The 22,692-nt window shown below is 42.3% G+C and overlaps 1 protein-coding gene across 2 annotated transcripts in view; it reads right to left on the bottom strand.

Annotated features, from left to right (window-relative positions):
* Window positions 1–355: 355 nt before the first annotated feature.
* The window catches only part of LOC100686261 (cationic amino acid transporter 3-like), a 34,628-nt gene continuing 12,291 nt past the window's right edge, over window positions 356–22,692 (bottom strand). For both annotated transcript variants that reach the window (XM_038577003.1, XM_038577004.1), the window contains 2 exons: window positions 7,359–7,458; window positions 356–2,613 (listed from right to left, as the gene is read on the bottom strand). In XM_038577003.1, the coding sequence (XP_038432931.1) occupies window positions 664–2,427 (1,764 nt within the window). In that variant the 5' untranslated portion in view covers window positions 2,428–2,613; window positions 7,359–7,458 and the 3' untranslated portion in view covers window positions 356–663. The remainder of the gene's footprint in view (window positions 2,614–7,358; window positions 7,459–22,692) is intronic.

The raw sequence follows: 22,692 nt of genomic DNA, 5'->3' as shown, positions 1-22,692 counted from the left end.
AACATATAAAGAACTTATACAACTCAAAACCAAAAAAAACCACTTAAAAAACGAGCAGAGGCCAACGGGCACAAGAAAATATACTCAGCATCACTAATAATCAGGGAAATGTAAATTAAAAATACAAGGAGATGCCACTTCACACTTGTCAGAATGGCTAAAATAAAAAAGACAAGAACTAAAAAGTATCGGCAACGACTTTGAGAAAAAGGAAACCTCATGCACTGCCTGTGTGAATGTAAATTGGTGCAGCCACTATGGAAAATGTGTGCAGGTTCCAAGAAAATTAAAAATAGTATTACCATATGATCCAGTATTTCTACTACTGGGTATTTACTCAAAGAAAACAAAACACTTTTTCTAGTTTTCTTTAATAGTAAATTTTCAAAGCCAGTACAGCTACAGACACAACTGAAAAGCAGACAAGCAAAGGAAATAAAAAGAGAGGAAAAAGAGCAAAGACACATTCTTTCCTCCACAAAACACAGCCATATTACTCTTGCCCCCACCAAAATTCTGTGTGAGGCCTATGTTTCATGAGCTAAAGAGTACTCTTCATTATTGTGCAGGGGGACCTACATTCAAGTAAGACAATGTCAAAGCAAATATGTACTGGCACTGCTGAGTTCAAGATCTACAGTAGAGGCCCTAAGTGAAGTGGGGTTAAGGGGCCAGGCTGTGCTGAATCCCATAGCTGAAGTAGATAGCAAGCCCAATAAGAATCCAGACACCAAATAGAGCCCAGGTACCAGCTATCATTTGCATCATGAGGTAAACATTCAAAAAGATGCTCAGGAGTGGGAGGAGAGGCAGACCAGGTACCTTGAAGTGAAGGGCAGTGGAGCTCTGTGGCTGTCTCCAGATGACTCCAGTGACTCCAGTGATGAGCACCAGGAGGAGCATAACCACTGTGATCCACACTGGGTCTCCAGAAAGTAGATGAGGCCACTGGGCCAGCACCAGGCAGAGAAGAGTCAGCAGCAGAGCAAGCAGTGAGGAGCAAACAGAGACAACCTGGCCAGAAAGTGGAGTGGGGGTGGGGCTGCCTGGAAAAAATAGTGTCTGTAGAGTCAGCTTCTCTGCTGCAGGTCTGTTCTCCTCCTGCACCTGTGCTTCATTTCCCTCATTCTTCCTCTCAGGCTGATACCTGAGGATGAGGACACAAGCAGCCACCAGGGAGTGAGTAAACAGGGTCCCAACTGACATGAAGTCCACAAGATCAATGAACTCAAAGAATAATGCCATGATTGCTGCCATAGTGCCCGAGACCACAGTGGCCACGATGGGGATGTCTTTGCTGGTGTGGGTGCTGGCAAGGACATGGAACAGGAGGCCATCTTTTGCCATCACCAAGATCATCTGACGGGAGGAGAACATATCATTCAAAATGGTGGTAAAAGGAGTACACAGAGCTCCAGTAGCCACAACATAACAAGCAGAGGTCCAGCCAATATGGAGAAATGCCTCAGGCAAGGGGCTCCCACGATGAATCAGGTAGTAGGGCACCATAAGTGTAAGCACTGAACAGACACCAAAATACACCAAGAAGCAGATGAACAGTGAAATTACAATGCCCATGGGGATGGAACGTTTGGGATTCTGGGCTTCCTCAGCTTTGGTAACGATATTGTTGAAACCTATAAATGCATAGAAACAGGTAGCTGATCCATGAAGAATCCCCTGGAAGCCAAAAGGCATGAATCCTCCAGAGCCCAGAGGGCCCAAGCTAGAGGTGTCATTGAATCCAGCCTTTATGTAGTCCTCTTCTGTGAGCTTCCAGTTGTGCAGGTCCCCTTTAATGAAGCCAGAGAGGATGACAAAACTGAGAACTAAAAGGCTCAATAATGTCATCACTTTGGTAACCAAGACTGACTCCTTAGCCCTCAGAGCCAGTATTCCAGTGAGCAACAACACCAGGCCCATAGCAAAGAAGTCTGTATATTCCACAAGCACATGTGGAACATGCAGTAAAACGCTTTCACGCATGGCCTGAGAAATCTGGTTCCCAATCAGATAGTAAAAAGCTAAGGTCCAAGCCAGGGCCATACCGGCTGCACCAGCAACATAGGAGATGATGAAGATCCAGCCAGTGATGAAAGCCCATATTTCACCCATAGTGACATAGGTGAAGCGATATGCAGAGCCAGAACAGGGAATCCAGGAACCAAACTCTGCATAGCACAGCCCAGCCAACACGGAGGATAGGCCAGCCACCAAAAAGCATAACACCGTGGCTGGTCCTGCTTGATTGCTGACCACCTCACCAGCCAGGAAATATATACCTGCACCCAATGTGTAGTCTACACCCAGGGCCACTAAGTCCAGAGTAGTCAGGATTCTGGCAGAGGAAGTCTCAGTTTCACTTAGCTCCACTGGACGTCTGTAAACAAGCCTTTGACCAAACCTGTGAAGTGCCTGGCCCTGCATTTTAGCTGGAATTGAATAGGATTCTAGTATCAAAGAGCTGTAGCAAGCCCAGGGAGCAGAGAGTTTGGGATCAGGTTCAGTGAGGCCAAGTTACACAAAGTTGGGTTGGGGCTGATGAGTTCAGCTTCTTAGGTTTCCAAACTGCTACTTCGTACTCTTCTGGTATGTGCTCTCCCTCCTTAGTGCCTAGGTGGACAATAGATAGTATGTAAAAAAATAAAAAATAAAAAATAACTACCACCTAAGTAAAGAAACAACACCTAAATAAAAAAATAAACATGGTGTACAACCCACCAACCAAAGCTCAGAAGTCCCATGTCACATGCTGCAGCCCAAATACCACAGACACTAACACCAAAGGGCATCATAGGAAACTCAACCCTGTTTTTCCCCTCAGAAAAAGTGCCAAACATCTCCCATATTGTGCTTTTTTACATAACACATGACATAATCCCATTTGGGTCCATCTAACTTATTTAGCTTCATGTACTAATTAAGCTATAAGACAAAACAGGGCATGAATATATTGTTCAATAATTCACAGGTGGATTATGTGCAAAGTGCTTGAGCATGAGTTATGACATATTAATTCAAGGACTAGCAGGCCTCATTGCAATTACAGAACCATATTTAAAATATCATCTGAGTTTCAAATACAAATATTGGTTCCTGGGTCTTAAAACTCTCATCCCCAACATCAGCTAGCCAAGGTGAGATGGCACTTTGGCCCCCTTCCTCACTCTGCCTCATCCATTCAGCTGTACTGATGGCCAGGAATGTACAGACCAACCCTCCCTTTACCTACCTAGGCCCACAGTGGTGCAGTGAACAGAGAGGAGGAGGGATAAAGGGGCAGAGTGTTCATAACCACCTGCAAGAAGGAGAGGACCAGGCTGCCTGGGAAGGAAACTCTCGAGAAATGGAGGCAGCAGCCACCGCAGGTCCAGGACTGAGAAGGGAGAGGAGCCAGGAAGGTGGTTTTTGGAATTCTGACATTCAATATACCTCACCCAAAGTAGCCAGGCAAAATTCACTACAGTTTTTGTATCCACAGTTATAAGAATATGATGGGTAAGGAGAAAAGAAATAAGTCACCTAGCTCAGTAGCTACAACCTAAACAATCCCTTCTATCTCCTCCCTCTCTAGGCTCCAGGAGAGTAGGTGAGCTCACTTCTGCAGACAGTCTCCTTACTGGCCACACTGTACTCTATATACACCCTATGCCATCAGTGAAGTCAGCTGCCAGGGGCCTCTAGAATCTGCCCTGTTCTGTGAGCTTGCATTAAAAAAGGACTCACTTCTAACTGTCCATTAATTTTTCACAAAGAGTTATTTTTAACTTGCTCAAACCATGCCAAAATGTTTTGTAAATGAAGGCATTAGCATGTGTTTCCTCCTTTCTCCTCCTCCCCTACTGCTATTCAAATGGTACCCTCCTTAAGAGGAGCAAGGCTTTGGACAAACAATATAGCAATGCCCCAGAAATGAGTAGTGGATGACAGAGAACACATAATCATGCAGGCCCCAATCTACACCCTACTCAGGTTTTGGTTTTGAGAGAATTTTTGGAAAGATTTTCAGAGATTTTGAAAGACAAGAAAGATCAACTCAGAGCTGAAGAGTTTTCTCTATAGATAATCAAAAGTAATGCTTGGGTTATTGGGTAAGACCTTCCACCTACAAATCCATCTAGACTCTATTTGCTACTCACCAGTTCCAATGTTATGCCTAACCAACACACACATGATAAAGATAAGGAGGCTCAGTTCTGGGATCCCTGGGTGGCGCAGCGGTTTGGCGCCTGCCTTTAGCCCAGGGCGCGATCCTGGAGACCCGGGATCGAATCCCACGTCGGGCTCCCGGTGCATGGAGCCTGCTTCTCCCTCTGCCTATGTCTCTGCCTCTCTCTCTCTCTCTCAATGTGACTATCAGAAATAAATAAAAATTAAAAAAATAAAAAATAAAAAAAAGGAGGCTCAGTTCTTAGCTCATGGAAGCCTTCTACACTATAAATGTGACTGAAGGGTGCCCCACCGATCCCCAGGCTGCAGACCCTTCCGCGGTTTCCACAGCCCTTCCTTCATAGTCCTTCCTTCCTTTACAATCTCACCTCTGCTGATTCCTCCAGCCTCATTCCCTGCCCAGTTTTTGCTCTAGCTTCAAAATTCAACACTCACCCTGTTCCCTTGCCTCTAACACTTTCCTAACCCCTTCACTCACCTATCCCTCCAAATATCTTTCAGTTCCCACCTCAAGAGTACTTCCCTAGGAAGCCTCCCCTGACCCTTATGATGCCCTTTCTATGTGCTCTCAGAGCACCTGGGCTTCCCCATGTGCCATTGACCCTAACGTATCAGAATTCCCGGTCAGCTGCCTATATCTTTCATCAGACTGTGAATTGGGTGCTCAATAAATATTTCTTGAGCAAATACCAAACTAAGAAGAGAAACCTGAAAGAGCACATAATCCAGACTTCCTATCTACTGGACATTGAGACACATACTTTGTAGCCAGGCAACCTTTATAAACCTGTGTCAGGTAAAGATATAGATGGTATCATCTTCCTTGGAGAAGGCGAGGAAAATGAAAAGTGTGAAAGGAAATACAATTGTGGTAAAAGCTTGACCACACATCATTCATGGCGGGTATAGGTAAAAGAGGGTGATAAAGAATAGTTTGCCTTTGAGGACACTTGTTGTAAAGCCATTAGTCTGCCTGTGGTTATAGGCAAACAACTACCCATGCCCTACCCACCTAGACTGACTGACAACTTCCAGGGGAAGCCAAGGGACTTAAAGTACACAGAATCAGAAGATACTCCCCTGTGGTTCTTTTTCTCTTTTTTTTCTTTTTCTTTTTCTTTTTCTTTTTGATTTGTTTCCTTCCCCCACCCCCTTTTTTCTCCTTTCTTTTTCTTTCTCTTTTTCTTCTTTTTTTTTCGTTTTTTTTTCTTCCTTTTTTTCTCTTTCTCTTTCTTTCCTTCTTTCTCTCCTCTTTTTCTCCTTTTCCCAGTACAACTTGCTTTTGGCCACTCTGCACTGAGCAAAATGACTAGAAGGAAAACCTCACCTCAAAAGAAAGAATCAGAAACAGTCCTCTCTCCCACAGAGTTACAAAATCTGGATTACAATTCAATGTCAGAAAGCCAATTCAGAAGCACTATTATACAGCTACTGGTGGCTCTAGAAAAAAGCATAAAGGACTCAAGAGACTTCATGACTGCAGAATTTAGAGCTAATCAGGCAGAAATTAAAAATCAATTGAATGAGATGCAATCCAAACTAGAAGTCCTAACGACGAGGGTTAACGAGGTGGAAGAACGAGTGAGTGACATAGAAGACAAGTTGATAGCAAAGAGGGAAACTGAGGAAAAAAGAGACAAACAATTAAAAGACCATGAAGATAGAATAAGGGAAATAAACGACAGCCTGAGGAAGAAAAACCTACATTTAATTGGTGTTCCCGAGGGTGCCGAAAGGGACAGAGGGCCAGAATATGTATTTGAACAAATTCTAGCTGAAAACTTTCCTAGTCTGGGAAGGGAAACAGGCATTCAGATCCAGGAAATGGAGAGATCCCCCCCTAAAATCAATAAAAACCGTTCAACACCTAGACATTTAATAGTGAAGCTTGCAAATTCCAAAGATAAAGAGAAGATCCTTAAAGCAGCAAGAGACAAGAAATCCCTGACTTTTATGGGGAGGAGTATTAGGGTAACAGCAGACCTCTCCACAGAGACCTGGCAGGCCAGAAAGGGCCTACCCACTTACTCTTTTGAAGGCATCATGCTCAAGTGCTATAATCCAGGTAGGATGTCCTAACACAGAGGTTCTCACTTCAGGGGACAGAGGCAGGTATAATGAAGACAGTGGGGGACATGTTCAAACTTCAGATCCTTTCCCTCTGGAGATTCTAGTCCACTGGTCCTGTACTTCCCTTGACTGCTCTAAGCCACCCCCAACTTGCCCTCAAGTTCAAGAGGAAGAGATTGTAAAAGCTTCCTTCACAGGAAGGCAGCACAGTTTAGTAGTTTGGAGTGAGGCTCTGGACGTAGACTGTTCAGGGTCATTCACAACTCAACCTCATAGCCAAGTAACTCTGGAAAAATTGCTTCACCTCCCAGGCCTTTAGTTTCCACACTAGCCAAATAGGATTAAAAGTAAATGCCTCACAGGGTAGTTGTGAGGCGCAAGATAAATTATGCCTGTAAATTACGTAGCTCGGTGTCTAGCAAACAGTATGGACATAATATCATCTAGCTAACACATAATATTAAATCTGATCCAGAGTCCTCTAACATTGCTAATCAGTCTTTATAAATGTCTAACCTCAAAATTATCTGCTAAATCTCAAGCCAGTTAGCTAGCCCTCAAGAGACAATGAAAACAGGTTTTTTTTTTTTTTTTTTTTAACATATAATTTGCCTTGAAACCCTAAGGACTCTAACTAGACATTCTCATCCATGCTGGTGCTAAAAATGAGACGGCCCTAGGCTAATGGAGTTAGAGCAGGCATCAAGAAATGTAAGGCTCAGATATAATAAGTAATAATAATAGTAAATAACATCTTTGCTTTCAGATAATAATAACAATATCTGTGCCTACAGATGCCTCATCTTATTTCTGAAAGAGCCAGTGCTGGGCACTATAGAAGGAAGAGTAATGACCATTATCTCAGAAATGCTGCATGTGTGTCCTGGCCCTTCCACGTGATCACATGAACAAAGGGAATTTGCTCACTCTCTCTAAGCGTCAGTCTCCTTGTCCACAAGGGCCCTCACCTGACCTCCCTCACTGCATCAGCATGAGAATTCAGTGAGAAGATACAAACCATCAGGTACCACTGGTGGGAGTGTCACTGAAGCACAATCCCAGTGGAATTAAGAATGCACACACCCTCCCACCTCCCAGTCCCTCTCCCAGGTACGCACCCAGGTACTGTCTCTTGAGTCCATAAGGAGCCCATGTGAGCACGTTCATCACAGGACTGGTTGTGGTGGCAGGAAGTAGGGGCTGCGCCAGTGTCTGCTCCTAGAATAACACATAAGTACAATGTGCCATGTGTGCACAATGAAATATGACACAGTCAGAGATAATAAAGTAGATTTACAGACAGCAACTTGGGTAGATCTCAGAAACAAGGATGAGTAGAAAACTTAAAAGCCATATGAGATGTGTAGCACAATACCATTATGTACATTTACAAAAAAGTCCCAAAATACTGTATGTTTGCTGAGGATACACATATACCTGTTAGAAATGTTATGTCATTCCTCTGCTCAAAATCTTCCACTAGTTTCCCTTTTCATTCAGAGTAAAGCCAACCTCTGCATTTAAAATAATTACAAAGTCCTACAGTATTTGTCACTGACCCAGCTACCTCTCAGCCTTCATTTTCTCTCTTCCCAAGTATTTCACTCTAGCTACTGGCCTCCTAATATACAAGGCAAGACCCTACCTCAGGGCCTTTGCACTAGCTATCTCCTATAACTGCACCACTTCTAGTTCAGATATCCACATGGTTGTTCCCTTAACTGCATTTGGTAACACAGCACCTTTGTTTTTTTGTTTTTTTGTTTTTTTGTTTTGCTTTGTTTTGTTTTTAATTTTTTTATTGGAGTTCAATTTGGCAACATACAGCATAACACCCTGTGCTCATCCCACCAAGTGCCCCCCTCAGTGCCCAAATCCAGTCACCCGACCCCCCCCCCCCCGCAACCACTTCCCTTTCCACTACCCCTTGTTCGTTTCCCAGAGTTCAGTGTCTCTCATGTTTTGTCACCCTCACTGATATTTTCACTCATTTTCTCTCCTTTCCCTTTATTCCCTTTCATTAATTTTTATATTCCCCAAATTAATGAGATCATATAATGTCTTGTCCTTCTCGAATTGACTTATTTCACCTTTGGAGCACAACCTTCATGAGTCACTCCATTTAATAGCCCAACCCCTTCCTGACCACACAAAACAGACTTGATTCTCTTGCTATTCTTTTTCCCATAGCAATTGTCACTATTTAACATACTATATGTTTTAGTTTATTTGGTCATGACTTTTTTAACTTCAAAAGACTGTAAGCTCCATGAAAGCAGGACTCTTTAAAAATTGTTTTGCCCCTGGCTATACTTCCAGCACCCACTATGGTGCCTGACAGAGTTAGCAGTGTACTTTTTGAGTGGGCAAATGTATCTAAATACACATGTAGAGCATGGGTTGAAAGAGTATTTCTTAAATACACTAAAGCACATACCTCCAATGGGAAGGGAAAATGAAAATAGAGATAAGGTTGAAAGGGGAGGGGCATCTGGGTGGTTCAGTGGTTGAGCACCTGCCTTTGGTTCAGGGCATGATTCTGGTCCCAGGATCCAGCCCCACATCAGGATCATTGCAGGGAGCCTATGTCTCTGCCTGTGTCTCTCTCTCTCATGAATAAATACATAAGTATCTTTAAATTTAAAAAAAGGATGAAAGGGGAAAATACAATGCATCAAAAGGGCCTGGCAGAAAATGATCATGCAAACACACCATGACTGAGGGATGGACTGACCCCACTCTGTCCACTGCAAGTTCCACACAGGAATTGCAGGAAATAATGTTGCGAGAGGAGCTGGTACAGAGCCTTATAAATGGTAGGCACTCAGTAGATTTAAATTGAAGGGGAAAAGGAATTTTCTAATCGTCAGGCTATGGAGAATAGGACGAAGAAATACCTGCTAGAAAGAGGGTGAAGAACAGGGAAGATGGGGCACCCCTCCGACTTCTTCCCTCTGAACCCATTTCCCTTCTTCCAATTTCTCTTTCTCCTTCAACTCCTTCAACTGTCTGTGGAGGCACCTGTAGTTCACACTAACAATGCTTGTAGTATGTTTCTCTCTCTGGGGAACTGTCCCCAGCCACCTATCTCCCAACAAAGACACAGCAGTGGTTCTTCACATTGTTGAATCACACACCATTCTGAGGTTGATCACCTCACAAAAATATCAGACACTCTTCTGAAACCCATCGCTGGACCCTGAGCGGAAAACCCAAAAGAGGATGATCTGAATGACAGGGGCAGTAAGGGGTCATGCTTTTGATAATTTGTTTCCCTCAACTGTGTTGCGCAATGTGATCCTTGCACTCTTCCCACTTTTATTGAACATGAGAAACAGTGGGCCTACAGACAAAGTATGAGGATACAAGTGAATGAACCAAAAGAACAAATACCTCAGAATAAAATAATCATATTTTAAGACTCCAACAGAAGCAAGCAGAACAAACAAATGAACAAGCAACCTTGCAGAAGAGAAAGGAAACTCATCATTCAGAATCCGGAGAGTCTACCACAAATCCAGCTTATAACCAACAGGGAAAGGTCAATGTCAAACACAATGATAAGAAATGCCTTTTCTCTGTGCAATAATCTGTGATTATTCCATTGGTATATTTAGTCCAGACTATCTGACCCACCTATCAGAGTCCCACCCTAATTCTGCCCATATCTCAGATACATCACTTCCTTCTAACTCAGCTCCTCACATCCTGACTTACCATTCCTGGGTACATTACCTGCCCTGCCAGCGATGCCCTCCTCACTCCTTTCTGTCCAGTCTTGATCTTCTAGCTCCTCTCAATCCTATTCTACAATTCCTCCACACATCTAGGAAGACTTTACTAGCCTTCCTGACTGATTCCCACCAACCCTTACAGCCAATCCTGATGCTCAGCTGAAACTAATTTCCCCTGTTTGCTGGTATACTGGATATGTCACTTAAATCTCTTTATATCTAAAGGCTTCCAGAGGGCTATGCCAGGATCTATGTATCTCATCATTCTGGATTCCACACTCCCATTTCCAATTCTCACTACACAAGACAAAGATCTGCTCATAATTGTAGCAAGCAACAAAAAAGGCATTTAGAAAAGAGAAAATGAATATATAGATGTATTCATTGACTACCAAGTCTTAAGATTCCTAGAAGAAGGGTTGTTTTGTTGTTTGGAAAGAGAGAAAGGCCCAAACAGAGGTATAAATAGGAGACTAGAACATGCACCATCATGTAGTTCGAAAGCATTTCCTAAGGACATTTCCTAATGAGGGCACTAGCACTCTGAGTCTCAGTTTAATTAGGAAACAATCTCTCCCAAAAGGAGATCTTGTTCAGGGGGATTGTTTGAAGAAATTCAGAGAGGGGCCAGGGAACATGAAGTCAGCTTGTAAGAATTCCATAATGGCTCCAGCTCTCTCTCCCCTCCTTCCTTCTCCCTGTGTTTCTCTTGGTCTCTGAGCTCCTTCCAAAGTCTAAAAGAAAAGTTCCATTCCATGTTGCTCAGAAGAATACCTGTCGATAATGCAGGCTGCCTTCTTTTCCCAGCAGCCCTACTAACTCTCCTTTGTCCTAGAGGTCATTATGTTCTCTCCTCTGTCTCTATGAAGGGCATAGCACTCACTCTGTACCTTTCACTTTCAAAATATTTTTTCCAAGGTAGTAAGTTCCACTGGTTCCTGTGCTTGGGTGTTAACACTCCTGCCAACCAGGAAGTTGGTCTTGTGGCTCCTCCTAAATAGCTTCAAAGATAATTTGTATACCAGTTGCTTTGCTAGAAGTCTGATAAAGAATTGGAGGATGGCTAATGAGGGTGTTAAGTAAGGAATTTTCAAGTTCTCCAAGTTTCAGAGAAGTGGACTTTAAATGCGGTATCTCCAGAGATTATAACAATCCCTCTATATCCAAGCATAGCTCCTTCCTGATCCCAAAGTATGCAAATACTCTCATCCTCCTTAAAATTTCCAGACAAGGAAAACGCCAGAGCCTATCAAAGAAGTAGCTCCCAAACAAACAAGTATAAAGCTTTTTGAATAGATGAACTTCCCCAGAGCTCCTGAAGTCCCAACTCAAGCAGCCATGGACTCAGGTAGGGGGCAGTCAGGAATACAAGAGTAGAGGCTTTGAGTTCACGGCCAGAGTTTGAAATATTAGTACATATGGTGCATATGGTGCAGGTGTAACCTACCCTTTCATTGTGCAAACAATTCAGAATATATATGAAAAGTGAAACAGAACAAAAGCCACTATGAATACTGGGGCTGAGTCTCATATCCAAGGGTAAAAAATATAGATTACAAAATCAAATGAAAAATGGATTCTTCCCATTTTCTCTTTATGTTCCTACTTTCTGCAGGAGTCTATGTCAAATAATGGTCCTTCATTTATTCATTCAACAATATACTGCTCCCCGTTTATTTAGTGCTATGGATAAAGCAAAAGAAAACACACACATCCTTCCACTCAAGTTACTTACAATCCTCTAGGAGGGAGAAAAAAACACATTAGTAATAAGAATATGTATCGAGTTGTATTTGCAATCAGTGCTGCAAAGAAAAGGGAAACAAGAAAAGGTTAGGATGTGCTCAGAGGGTTGCTGTCATTTTAAAATGGGGGGTTCAAGGCAGTCTCACCTTCACACTGTTGTCTAACTGTCACCACCATCCTTTTCCAGAACTTGCTCATCTTCCTCAGCTGAAACTCTGTACCTATTACACAGTACCTCCCCATTCTTCCATCCTGCAGCCTCTGGCAACCACCCTTCTACATCCTGTCTCTATGAATTTGACTACTCTAGGTACCTTATATAACTAGAATCACAATATTGTTCTTTTGTGATCTGCTTACTTCACTTGGCATAATGTCTTCAAGGTTTATCCAGGTTGTGGCCTATGTCAAAATATCTTTCTTGTCTAAGGCAAAATAATATTCTATTGTGTGTATATCCCACATCTTGGTGATCTATTTATTCACTGATGGACACACTGGTTGTTTACCTATTGGCTGCTATGAATTATGTTGTTATGAATTAATTCTTATGAATTAATCCCTGCTTTCAATCCTTGAGGTACAAACCCAGAAGTGGGATTGCTGGATCATAGGGTAATTGTATAGGTTTACCTTTTTGTTGTTGTTTGAGAAATCACCATACTGTTTCCCACAGTGGCTGTCCCATTTACTTTCTCACCCACAATGCACAAGCATCCCAATTTCTCCACATCCTCACTAATACTCATTATCCTCTGTTTTTTATTAGTAGCCATCCTAATGGGTGTGAGGTGGTACTTGGCTATTTTTTAGGAATTACAGGGAAGCCCATAGCGCCAGGACACAGTGAATGAGGGGGAAGCAGTGGGTGATGAGATCAGAGAGAAAGCAGGAAACCAGATCCTTCATGTATGGTCTAAAAGTCACTGTGAGGACTTTGGATATTACTCTGGGGTGTGATGGAAACCCTAGAAAAACTGAGAGTTTCATACATTGCTGACTGATTTCATGTTCTGTGAACTAGGTATTGGGTTCTCTATCTAAAGAAAGGCCTCCTCCAGAGTTTGAAAGCAAGGAGTGGAATGGAGACAACGCTTGCAGAGCTCTCAGTAGATGTCCAGTGCTTCTGATAACACAGTGAAGGCTGAACAAGCTGTACGCTTCCATCTGCCTCCCTTTCTAGATGCTAAATAAGAGAAGCCATACAGCCTCCCATGGGACTGTGACATGACAGATTGCTTTCAATGAAGCTGTTCACTTTCTGGATTATTTCCAGGCAGGGCTCCATCACTTAAAAATCAAACAAAAGTCATTTTAGTGTTATTCACTATTTTAGGTTGTTCCCACCAGTATTTTGAATAACCAAGAGCTGACATGGAGATAAATGGCCTTTTTGTGGAACCTGGTGTAATTAAGGACTGCAAAGACTGGGATAGGCAGATAGAAAGGGGACAGGAAACATGTGAATCAGGCACTGAATCATGTGCAGAACTGAATTGACGAATCCAGTCCTAAGGCCCAGATGCTTTAGAAAGGACTGTCAGAAATGTCTGAGATGCTCAGAGCTGGAGATAGAAAGGGCCCCAAGGGGAAGCCTGAATACACATTTCTATGAGGCGAACAGAAGCTCTCATAACCTCATTTCCCTTGGGCAATGGTAATGAAAGCTTCTACATCCAAATGAAAAGTCCAAGGAGTTATACAGTTTCTCAACAACAAATAATCTGGTGGGAAGATGGCTGCCCAACCAATGACTATGAATGCTGGAAAACATACACTTGTAGGGTGAGGGGTAGGGGGACATGGAAGAGTAGAGAAGGAAAGAATTATTGGACTTTCCCTGTCGGAAAGAAGGAGATAGAGAAATTAATTTTCACTACTGCATTCTTAGGATACAAAAAGGGGCTAGGGGAGAGAAGGAAGTAAAATATCCCAGCAAAGCAAAAGGCCCTGTACTCCTAGGTTCCATGTGCTGTGTTTCTTTCCAGCTGAGGACCACTGTATCCATCCTCTACTCTCAACATAGTACGATCACCACCCACCTCCAGGGTAGAGATTCCACAGTTTGCCTCACAACATAATTCCCATCACATTTCCCCTCTCTGTGGGCTCCTTTTAGACATCTGGGTTACCCTTAACTTTCAAACATGTATTATAAAAATGGGACTAAGGAGCAAGATGGCGGAAGAGTAGGGTCTCCAAATCACCTGTCTCCACCAAACTACCTAGAAAATCTTCAAATTATCCTGAAAATCTATGAATTCGGCCTGAGAATTAAAGAGAGACCAGCTGGAATGCAACACTGAGAAGAGTTCGCGCTTCTATCAAGGTAGGAAGACGGGGGAAAAAGAAATAAAGAAACAAAGGCCTCCAAGGGGGAGGGGCCCCGCGAGGAGCCGGGCTGAGGCCGGGGCGAGTGTCCCCAGGACAGGAGAGCCCCGTCCCGGAGGAGCAGGAGCTGCACCGACCTTCCCAGGGGAAAGGGGCTCGCAGGGAGGTGGAGCAGGACCCAGGGGGGCGGGGATGCCCTCGGGGACACTAATAGACACCTGCGCCCCGGGAGAGTGCGCCGAGCTCCCTAAGGGCTGCAGCGCGCACGGCGGGACCCGGAGCAGCTCGGGGGGCTCGGGGGCAGCTCCGCGGAGGGGGCTGCGCGGCCCGGGAGCGCGAATCCACCAGCGCAGGCTCCGGAGCACAGGGCGCCGGGACACAGCCCAGGATCCGGCCTCCCCGGGACAGGCAGAGGCCGGGAGGGCCCAGGACAGCGAGGACGCTCCTGCCCCGAGCTGAGCAGATCAGCGGCCCCGCCCCGGAGCCTCCAGGCCCTGCAGACGGAGTTCCTGCCGGAGCTGAATCCAGGGCTCCAGAGCTGGCCCCGCCACTGGGGCTGTTTCTCCTGCGGCCTCACGGGGTAAACAACCCCCACTGAGCCCTGCACCAGACAGGGGCACAGCAGCTCCCCCAACTGCTAACACCTGAAAATCAGCACAACAGGCCCCTCCCCCAGAACACCAGCTAGACGGACAACTTCCAGGAGAAGCCAAGGGACTTGAAGTACACAGAATCAGAAGATACTCCCCCGTGGTTCTTTTTTTTTTTTGTTTGTTTGTTTTTTGTTTTTTTTTTGTTTTGTTTTGTTTTGTTTTGTTTTGCTTTTTGATTTGTTTCCTTCCCCCACCCCCCTTTTTTTCTCCTTTCTTTTTCTTTCTCTTTTTCTTCTTTTTTTTCTTTCGTTTTTTTTTCTCTTCCTTTTTTTTCTCTTTCTCTTTTCTTTCCTTCTTTCTCTCCTCTCTTTTTCTCTTTTTCCCAATACAACTTGCTTTTGGCCACTCTGCACTGAGCAAAATGACTAGAAGGAAAACCTCACCTCAAAAGAAAGAATCAGAAACAGTCCTCTCTCCCACAGAGTTACAAAATCTGGATTACAATTCAATGTCAGAAAGCCAATTCAGAAGCACTATTATACAGCTACTGGTGGCTCTAGAAAAAAGTATAAAGGACTCAAGAGACTTCATGACTGCAGAATTTAGAGCTAATCAGGCAGAAATTAAAAATCAATTGAATGAGATGCAATCCAAACTAGAAGTCCTAACGACGAGGGTTAATGAGGTGGAAGAACGAGTGAGTGACCTAGAAGACAAGTTGATAGCAAAGAGGGAAACTGAGGAAAAAAGAGACAAACAATTAAAAGACCATGAAGATAGATTAAGGGAAATAAACGACAGCCTGAGGAAGAAAAACCTACGTTTAATTGGGGTTCCCGAGGGCGCCGAAAGGGACAGAGGGCCAGAATATGTATTTGAACAAATTCTAGCTGAAAACTTTCCTAATCTGGGAAGGGAAACAGGCATTCAGATCCAGGAAATAGAGAGATCCCCCCCTAAAATCAATAAAAACCGTTCAACACCTCGACATTTAATTGTGAAGCTTGCAAATTCCAAAGATAAGGAGAAGATCCTTAAAGCAGCAAGAGACAAGAAATCCCTGACTTTTCTGGGGAGGAGTATTAGGGTAACAGCAGACCTCTCCACAGAGACCTGGCAGGCCAGAAAGGGCTGGCAGGATATATTCAGGGTCCTAAATGAGAAGAACATGCAACCAAGAATACTTTATCCAGCAAGGCTCTCATTCAAAATGGAAGGAGAGATAAAGAGCTTCCAAGACAGGCAGCAACTAAAAGAATATGTGACCTCCAAACCAGCTCTGCAAGAAATTTTAAGGGGGACTCTTAAAATTCCCCTTTAAGAAGAAGTTCAGTGGAACAGTCCACAAAAACAAAGACTGAATAGATATCATGATGACACTAAACTCATATCTCTCAATAGTAACTCTGAATGTGAACGGGCTTAATGACCCCATGAAAAGGTGCAGGGTTTCAACTGGATAAAAAAGCAGGACCCATCTATTTGCTGTCTACAAGAGACTCATTTTAGACAGAAGGACACCTACAGCCTGAAAATAAAAGGTTGGAGAACCATTTACCATTCGAATGGTCCTCAAAAGAAAGCAGGGGTAGCCATCCTTATATCAGATAAACTAAAATTTACCCCAAAGACTGTAGTGAGAGATGAAGAGGGACACTATATCATACTTAAAGGATCTATTCAACAAGAGGACTTAACAATCCTCAATATATATGCTCCGAATGTGGGAGCTGCCAAATATATAAATCAATTATTAACCAAAGTGAAGAAATACTTAGATAATAATACACTTATACTTGGTGACTTCAATCTAGCTCTTTCTATACTCGATAGGTCTTCTAAGCACAACATCTCCAAAGAAACGAGAGCTTTAAATGATACACTGGACCAGATGGATTTCACAGATATCTACAGAACTTTACATCCAAACTCAACTGAATACACATTCTTCTCAAGCGCACATGGAACTTTCTCCAGAATAGACCACATATTGGGACACAAATCGGGTCTGAACCGATACCAAAAGATTGGGATTGTCCCCTGCATATTCTCGGACCATAATGCCTTGAAATTAGAACTAAATCACAACAAGAAGTTTGGAAGGACCTCAAACACGTGGAGGTTAAGGACCATCCTGCTAAAAGATAAAAGGGTCAACCAGGAAATTAAGGAAGAATTAAAAAGATTCATGGAAACTAATGAGAATGAAGATACAACCGTTGAAAATCTTTGGGATGCAGCAAAAGCAGTCCGAAGGGGGAAATACATCGCAATACAAGCATCCATTCAAAAACTGGAAAGAACTCAAATACAAAAGCTAACCTTACACATAAAGGAGCTAGAGAAAAAACAGCAAATAGATCCTACACCCAAGAGAAGAAGGGAGTTAATAAAGATTCGAGCAGAACTCAACGAAATCGAGACCAGAAGAACTGTGGAACAGATCAACAGAACCAGGAGTTGGTTCTTTGAAAGAATTAATAAGATAGATAAACCATTAGCCAGCCTTATTAAAAAGAAGAGAGAGAAGACTCAAATTAATAAAATCATGAATGAGAAAGGAGAGATCACTACCAACACCAAGGAAATACAAACGATTTTAAAAACATATTATGAACAGCTGTACGCCAATAAATTAGGCAATCTAGAAGAAATGGACGCATTCCTGGAAAGCCACAAACTACCAACACTGGAACAGGAAGAAATAGAAAACCTGAACAGGCCAATAACCAGGGAGGAAATTGAAGCAGTCCTCAAAAACCTCCCAAGACACAAGAGTCCAGGGCCAGATGGCTTCCCAGGGGAATTTTATCAAACGTTTAAAGAAGAAATCATACCTATTCTCCTAAAGCTGTTTGGAAAGATAGAAAGAGATGGAGTACTTCCAAATTCGTTCTATGAAGCCAGCATCACCTTAATTCCAAAACCAGACAAAGACCCCACCAAAAAGGAGAATTACAGACCAATATCCCTGATGAACATGGATGCAAAAATTCTCAACAAGATACTGGCCAATAGGATCCAACAGTACATTAAGAAAATTATTCACCATGACCAAGTAGGATTTATCCCTGGGACACAAGGCTGGTTCAACACCCGTAAAACAATCAATGTGATTCATCATATCAGCAAGAGAAAAACCAAGAACCATATGATCCTCTCATTGGATGCAGAGAAAGCATTTGACAAAATACAGCATCCATTCCTGATCAAAACTCTTCAGAGTGTAGGGATAGAGGGAACATTCCTCGACATCTTAAAAGCCATCTATGAAAAGCCCACAGCAAATATCATTCTCAATGGGGAAGCACTAGGAGCCTTTCCCCTAAGATCAGGAACAAGACAGGGATGTCCACTCTCACCACTGCTGTTCAACATAGTACTGGAAGTCCTAGCCTCAGCAATCAGACAACAAAAAGACATTAAAGGCATTCAGATTGGCAAAGAAGAAGTCAAACTCTCCCTCTTCGCCGATGACATGATACTCTACATAGAAAACCCAAAAGTCTCCACCCCAAGATTGCTAGAACTCATACAGCAATTCGGTAGCGTGGCAGGATACAAAATCAATGCCCAGAAGTCAGTGGCATTTCTATACACTAACAATGAGACTGAAGAAAGAGAAATTAAGGAGTCAATCCCATTTACAATTGCACCCAAAAGCATAAGATACCTAGGAATAAACCTAACCAAAGATGTAAAGGATCTATACCCTCAAAACTATAGAACACTTCTGAAAGAAATTGAGGAAGACACAAAGAGATGGAAAAATATTCCATGCTCATGGATTGGCAGAATTAATATTGTGAAAATGTCAATGTTACCCAGGGCAATATACACGTTTAATGCAATCCCTATCAAAATACCATGGACTTTCTTCAGAGAGTTAGAACAAATTATTTTAAGATTTGTGTGGAATCAGAAAAGACCCCGAATAGCCAGGGGAATTTTAAAAAAGAAAACCATATCTGGGGGCATCACAATGCCAGATTTCAGGTTGTACTACAAAGCTGTGGTCATCAAGACAGTGTGGTACTGGCACAAAAACAGACACATAGATCAGTGGAACAGAATAGAGAATCCAGAAGTGGACCCTGAACTTTATGGGCAACTAATATTCGATAAAGGAGGAAAGACTATCCATTGGAAGAAAGACAGTCTCTTCAATAAATGGTGCTGGGAAAATTGGACATCCACATGCAGAAGAATGAAACTAGACCACTCTCTTTCACCATACACAAAGATAAACTCAAAATGGATGAAAGATCTAAATGTGAGACAAGATTCCATCAAAATCCTAGAGAAGAACACAGGCAACACCCTTTTTGAACTCGGCCATAGTAACTTCTTGCAAGATACATCCACGAAGGCAAAAGAAACAAAAGCAAAAATGAACTATTGGGACTTCATCAAGATAAGAAGCTTTTGCACAGCAAAGGATACAGTCAACAAAACTCAAAGACAACCTACAGAATGGGAGAAGATATTTGCAAATGACATATCAGATAAAGGGGTAGTTTCCAAGATCTATAAAGAACTTATTAAACTCAACACCAAAGAAACAAACAATCCAATCATGAAATGGGCAAAAGACATGAACAGAAATCTCACAGAGGAAGACATAGACATGGCCAACATGCATATGAGAAAATGTTCTGCATCACTTGCCATCAGGGAAATACAAATGAAAACTACAATGAGATACCACCTCACACCAGTGAGAATGGGGAAAATTAACAAGGCAGGAAACAACAAATGTTGGAGAGGATGCGGAGAAAAGGGAACCCTCTTACACTGTTGGTGGGAATGTGAACTGGTGCAGCCACTCTGGAAAACTGTGTGGAGGTTCCTCAAACAGTTAAAAATATACCTGCCCTACGACCCAGCAATTGCACTGTTGGGGATTTACCCCAAAGATACAAATGCAATGAAACGCCGGGACACCTGCACCCCGATGTTTATAGTAGCAATGGCCACGATAGCCAAACTGTGGAAGGAGCCTCGGTGTCCAACGAAAGATGAATGGATAAAGAAGATGTGGTTTATGTATACAATGGAATATTACTCAGCTATTAGAAATGACAAATACCCACCATTTGCTTCAACGTGGATGGAACTGGAGGGTATTATGCTGAGTGAAGTAAGTCAGTCGGAGAAGGACAAACATTATATGTTCTCATTCATTTGGGGAATATAAATAATAGTGAAAGGGAATATAAAGGAAGGGAGAAGAAATGTGTGGGAAATATCAGAAAGGGAGACAGAACGTAAAGACTCCTAACTCTGGGAAACGAACTAGGGGTGGTAGAAGGGGAGGAGGGCGGGGGGGTGGGAGTGAATGGGTGATGGGCACTGGATGTTATTCTGTATGTTAGTAAATTGAACACCAATAAAAAATAAATTAAAAAAAAATAAAACTATTGTAATAAATAAAAATAAAAATAAAAATAAAAATGGGACTAGAATATAGGAGAAAGCTGCTCTTTCTCCTGTCCTCAAGTAGAAAAATAATAGACGTAACTAGCACTAAAAGCCTTATGTCATTCATCATTAATTCAATCAATAAATAATAAGCACCTTCTAAATGCCAGTCCTAGTGTTTGGCCCTATGTACAAAATTAGAGGAAAAGGATGTGTTATCTACCTAATGGCACTAATTATCTTTAACAATGTTCTTATACTCCTGCCCAAAATGTGTAACCTGAATCCAATGACAAACAAAATGAATAAGTCTGGGTTTGTTCCTAGGCATCTTATGACTTTTGAACATCAGTATTCTGAAAGCTATAGAATATTTATTTTAAAAAATTGAAGAGGACACTAAGAAATGCAAAAAACATTCCATGCTGATGGATTTGAAGAACAAACATTGTGAAAATATTTGTAGCATCCAAAGAAATCCATACATTTAATGAAATCCCTATCAAAATGCTACCAACATTTTTCGCAGTGCCAGGAACCACTATAGTAATTTGTATGGAACCACCCAAACAGCCCAAGCAATCTTGAAATAGAAAAGCAATGCTGGAGGTATCACAATTCTGGGCTTCAAGCTGTATCACAAAGCCATAGTCATCAAGACAGTATTGTACTAGCACAAAACAAACACATATATCAATGGAACAGAAGAGAAAACCAGAAATGGACCCACAATTATAGGGTCAAATATTCTTTAACAAAATGGGAAAGAATATCCAAAGGAAAAAAAGGCAGTCTCTTCAACAAATGGTGCTGGGCAGACTGGATAGCAACATGTAGAAGAATGAAACTGGACCACTTCTTACTGCATACACAAAAGTCAAAATGGGGCACCTGGGTGGCTCAGTCAGTTAAGTGTTTGCCTTTGGCTCAGGTCATGAACTCAGGGCCCTGCGATAGTCCTCGGCATTGAGTGCCCTGTTCAACATGGAGTCTGCTTCTCCCCCTGCCACTCCCCCTGCTTGTGCTTGCTTGCTCTTTCTCTGTCAAATAAATAAAATTTTCAAAATAAAAATAAAGTAAAAATGGATGAAGAATCTTCTCAACGTGAGGCAGAAAACCCTCAGAATCCCAGAGAAGAACACAGCTGGGAACATCTTTGATCTCAGACATAGCAACTTCTTACAGCCACATCTCCAGAGGCAAGGGCAACCAAAGGAAAAAAGAACTACTGAGACTTCATCAAGATAAAAATCTTCTGCACAGCAAAGGTAACAATCAAAACTAAAAGACAGCCTATGTAATGGCAGAAAATATTTGCAAATGGCATATCTGATAAAGGGCAAATATCCAAAATCTATAAAGAATTTATCAACCTTAACACTCCAAAAATAAATAACCCCAATAATATTTTTTTATTTTTAAATATTTTTATTTATTTATGATAGTCACAGAAAGAGAGAGAGAGAGAGAGAGAGGCAGAGACACAGGCAGAGGGAGAAGCAGGCTCCATGCCAGGAGCCTGATGTGGGATTCGATCCCGGGTCTCCAGGATCGTGCCCCGGGCCAAAGGCAGGCACCAAACCGCTGCACCACCCAGGGATCCCAATAACCCCAATAATAAATGGGCGTAAGACTTGAACAGACATTTTTCCAAAGAAGACACCCAGATCGCTAACAGACACGTGAAAAGATGCTCAACATCACTCATCATCAGGGAAATACAAATCAAAACCATAATGAGGTATCACCACACACCTGTCAGAATGACTAAAATTAACAATACAGAAAACAACAGGTGTTGGTAAGGATGTGGAGAAAGGGGAACTCTCCCACACTGTTGGTGCAAATGCAAACTGGTGCAGTCACTCTGGAGAACAGTGTGGAGGTTTCTCAAAAAAGTTAAAATAGAACTACCCTATAATCCAGCAATTGTACTGCTAGGTATTTACCAAAGGATAAAAAATAATGATTTAAAGGGCCACATGCACCTTACTATTTATAGCAGCATTATCAACAATAGTGAAATTATGGAAAGAGCCTAGATGTCCATCAACTATGAGCAGATAAAGAAGATGTGAGATGCACACACACACACACATACACACACACAATGAAATATTACTCAGCCATTGAAAAGAAGAATCTTGTCATTCGCAACAATGTGGATATAACTTGACTGTATGTATTATGTTAAGTGAAGTAAGTCAGTCACAGTATGACAAATACCACATCATTTCACTCATATGTGGAACTTAAGAAACAAAACAGATGAACACAGGGGAAGAGAAGGAAAAATGAAATAAAAACAGAGAGAGAAGCAAGTCATAAGAGACTCTTAATGGTAGAGAACAAACTGAGGGTTGATGGAAGAAAATGGGTAGAGGATGGATGGTGGGTTTTTAAGAGGGCACTTGTTATGATGAGCACTGGGTGTTAGCTGTAAGTGATGAATCACTAAATTCTACACCTGAAATCAATTTTATCAAATATGTTAACTACCTAGAATAAAAACTTGAAATAAAAAAACTGTTCAGTCTACAAAGCAATTTTCCACAGAAAGCTGACTTGCTATAAAATAGCTGACCTACACTGTTCAAAACTGTCATGTTGGGAATGGCAGGCTGAGG

The sequence above is a fragment of the Canis lupus genome, chromosome 27, assembly GCF_011100685.1.
Source record: "Canis lupus familiaris isolate Mischka breed German Shepherd chromosome 27, alternate assembly UU_Cfam_GSD_1.0, whole genome shotgun sequence".
NCBI lineage: Eukaryota > Metazoa > Chordata > Mammalia > Carnivora > Canidae > Canis > Canis lupus.
This window is presented reverse-complemented; position numbering and strand designations above follow the sequence as displayed.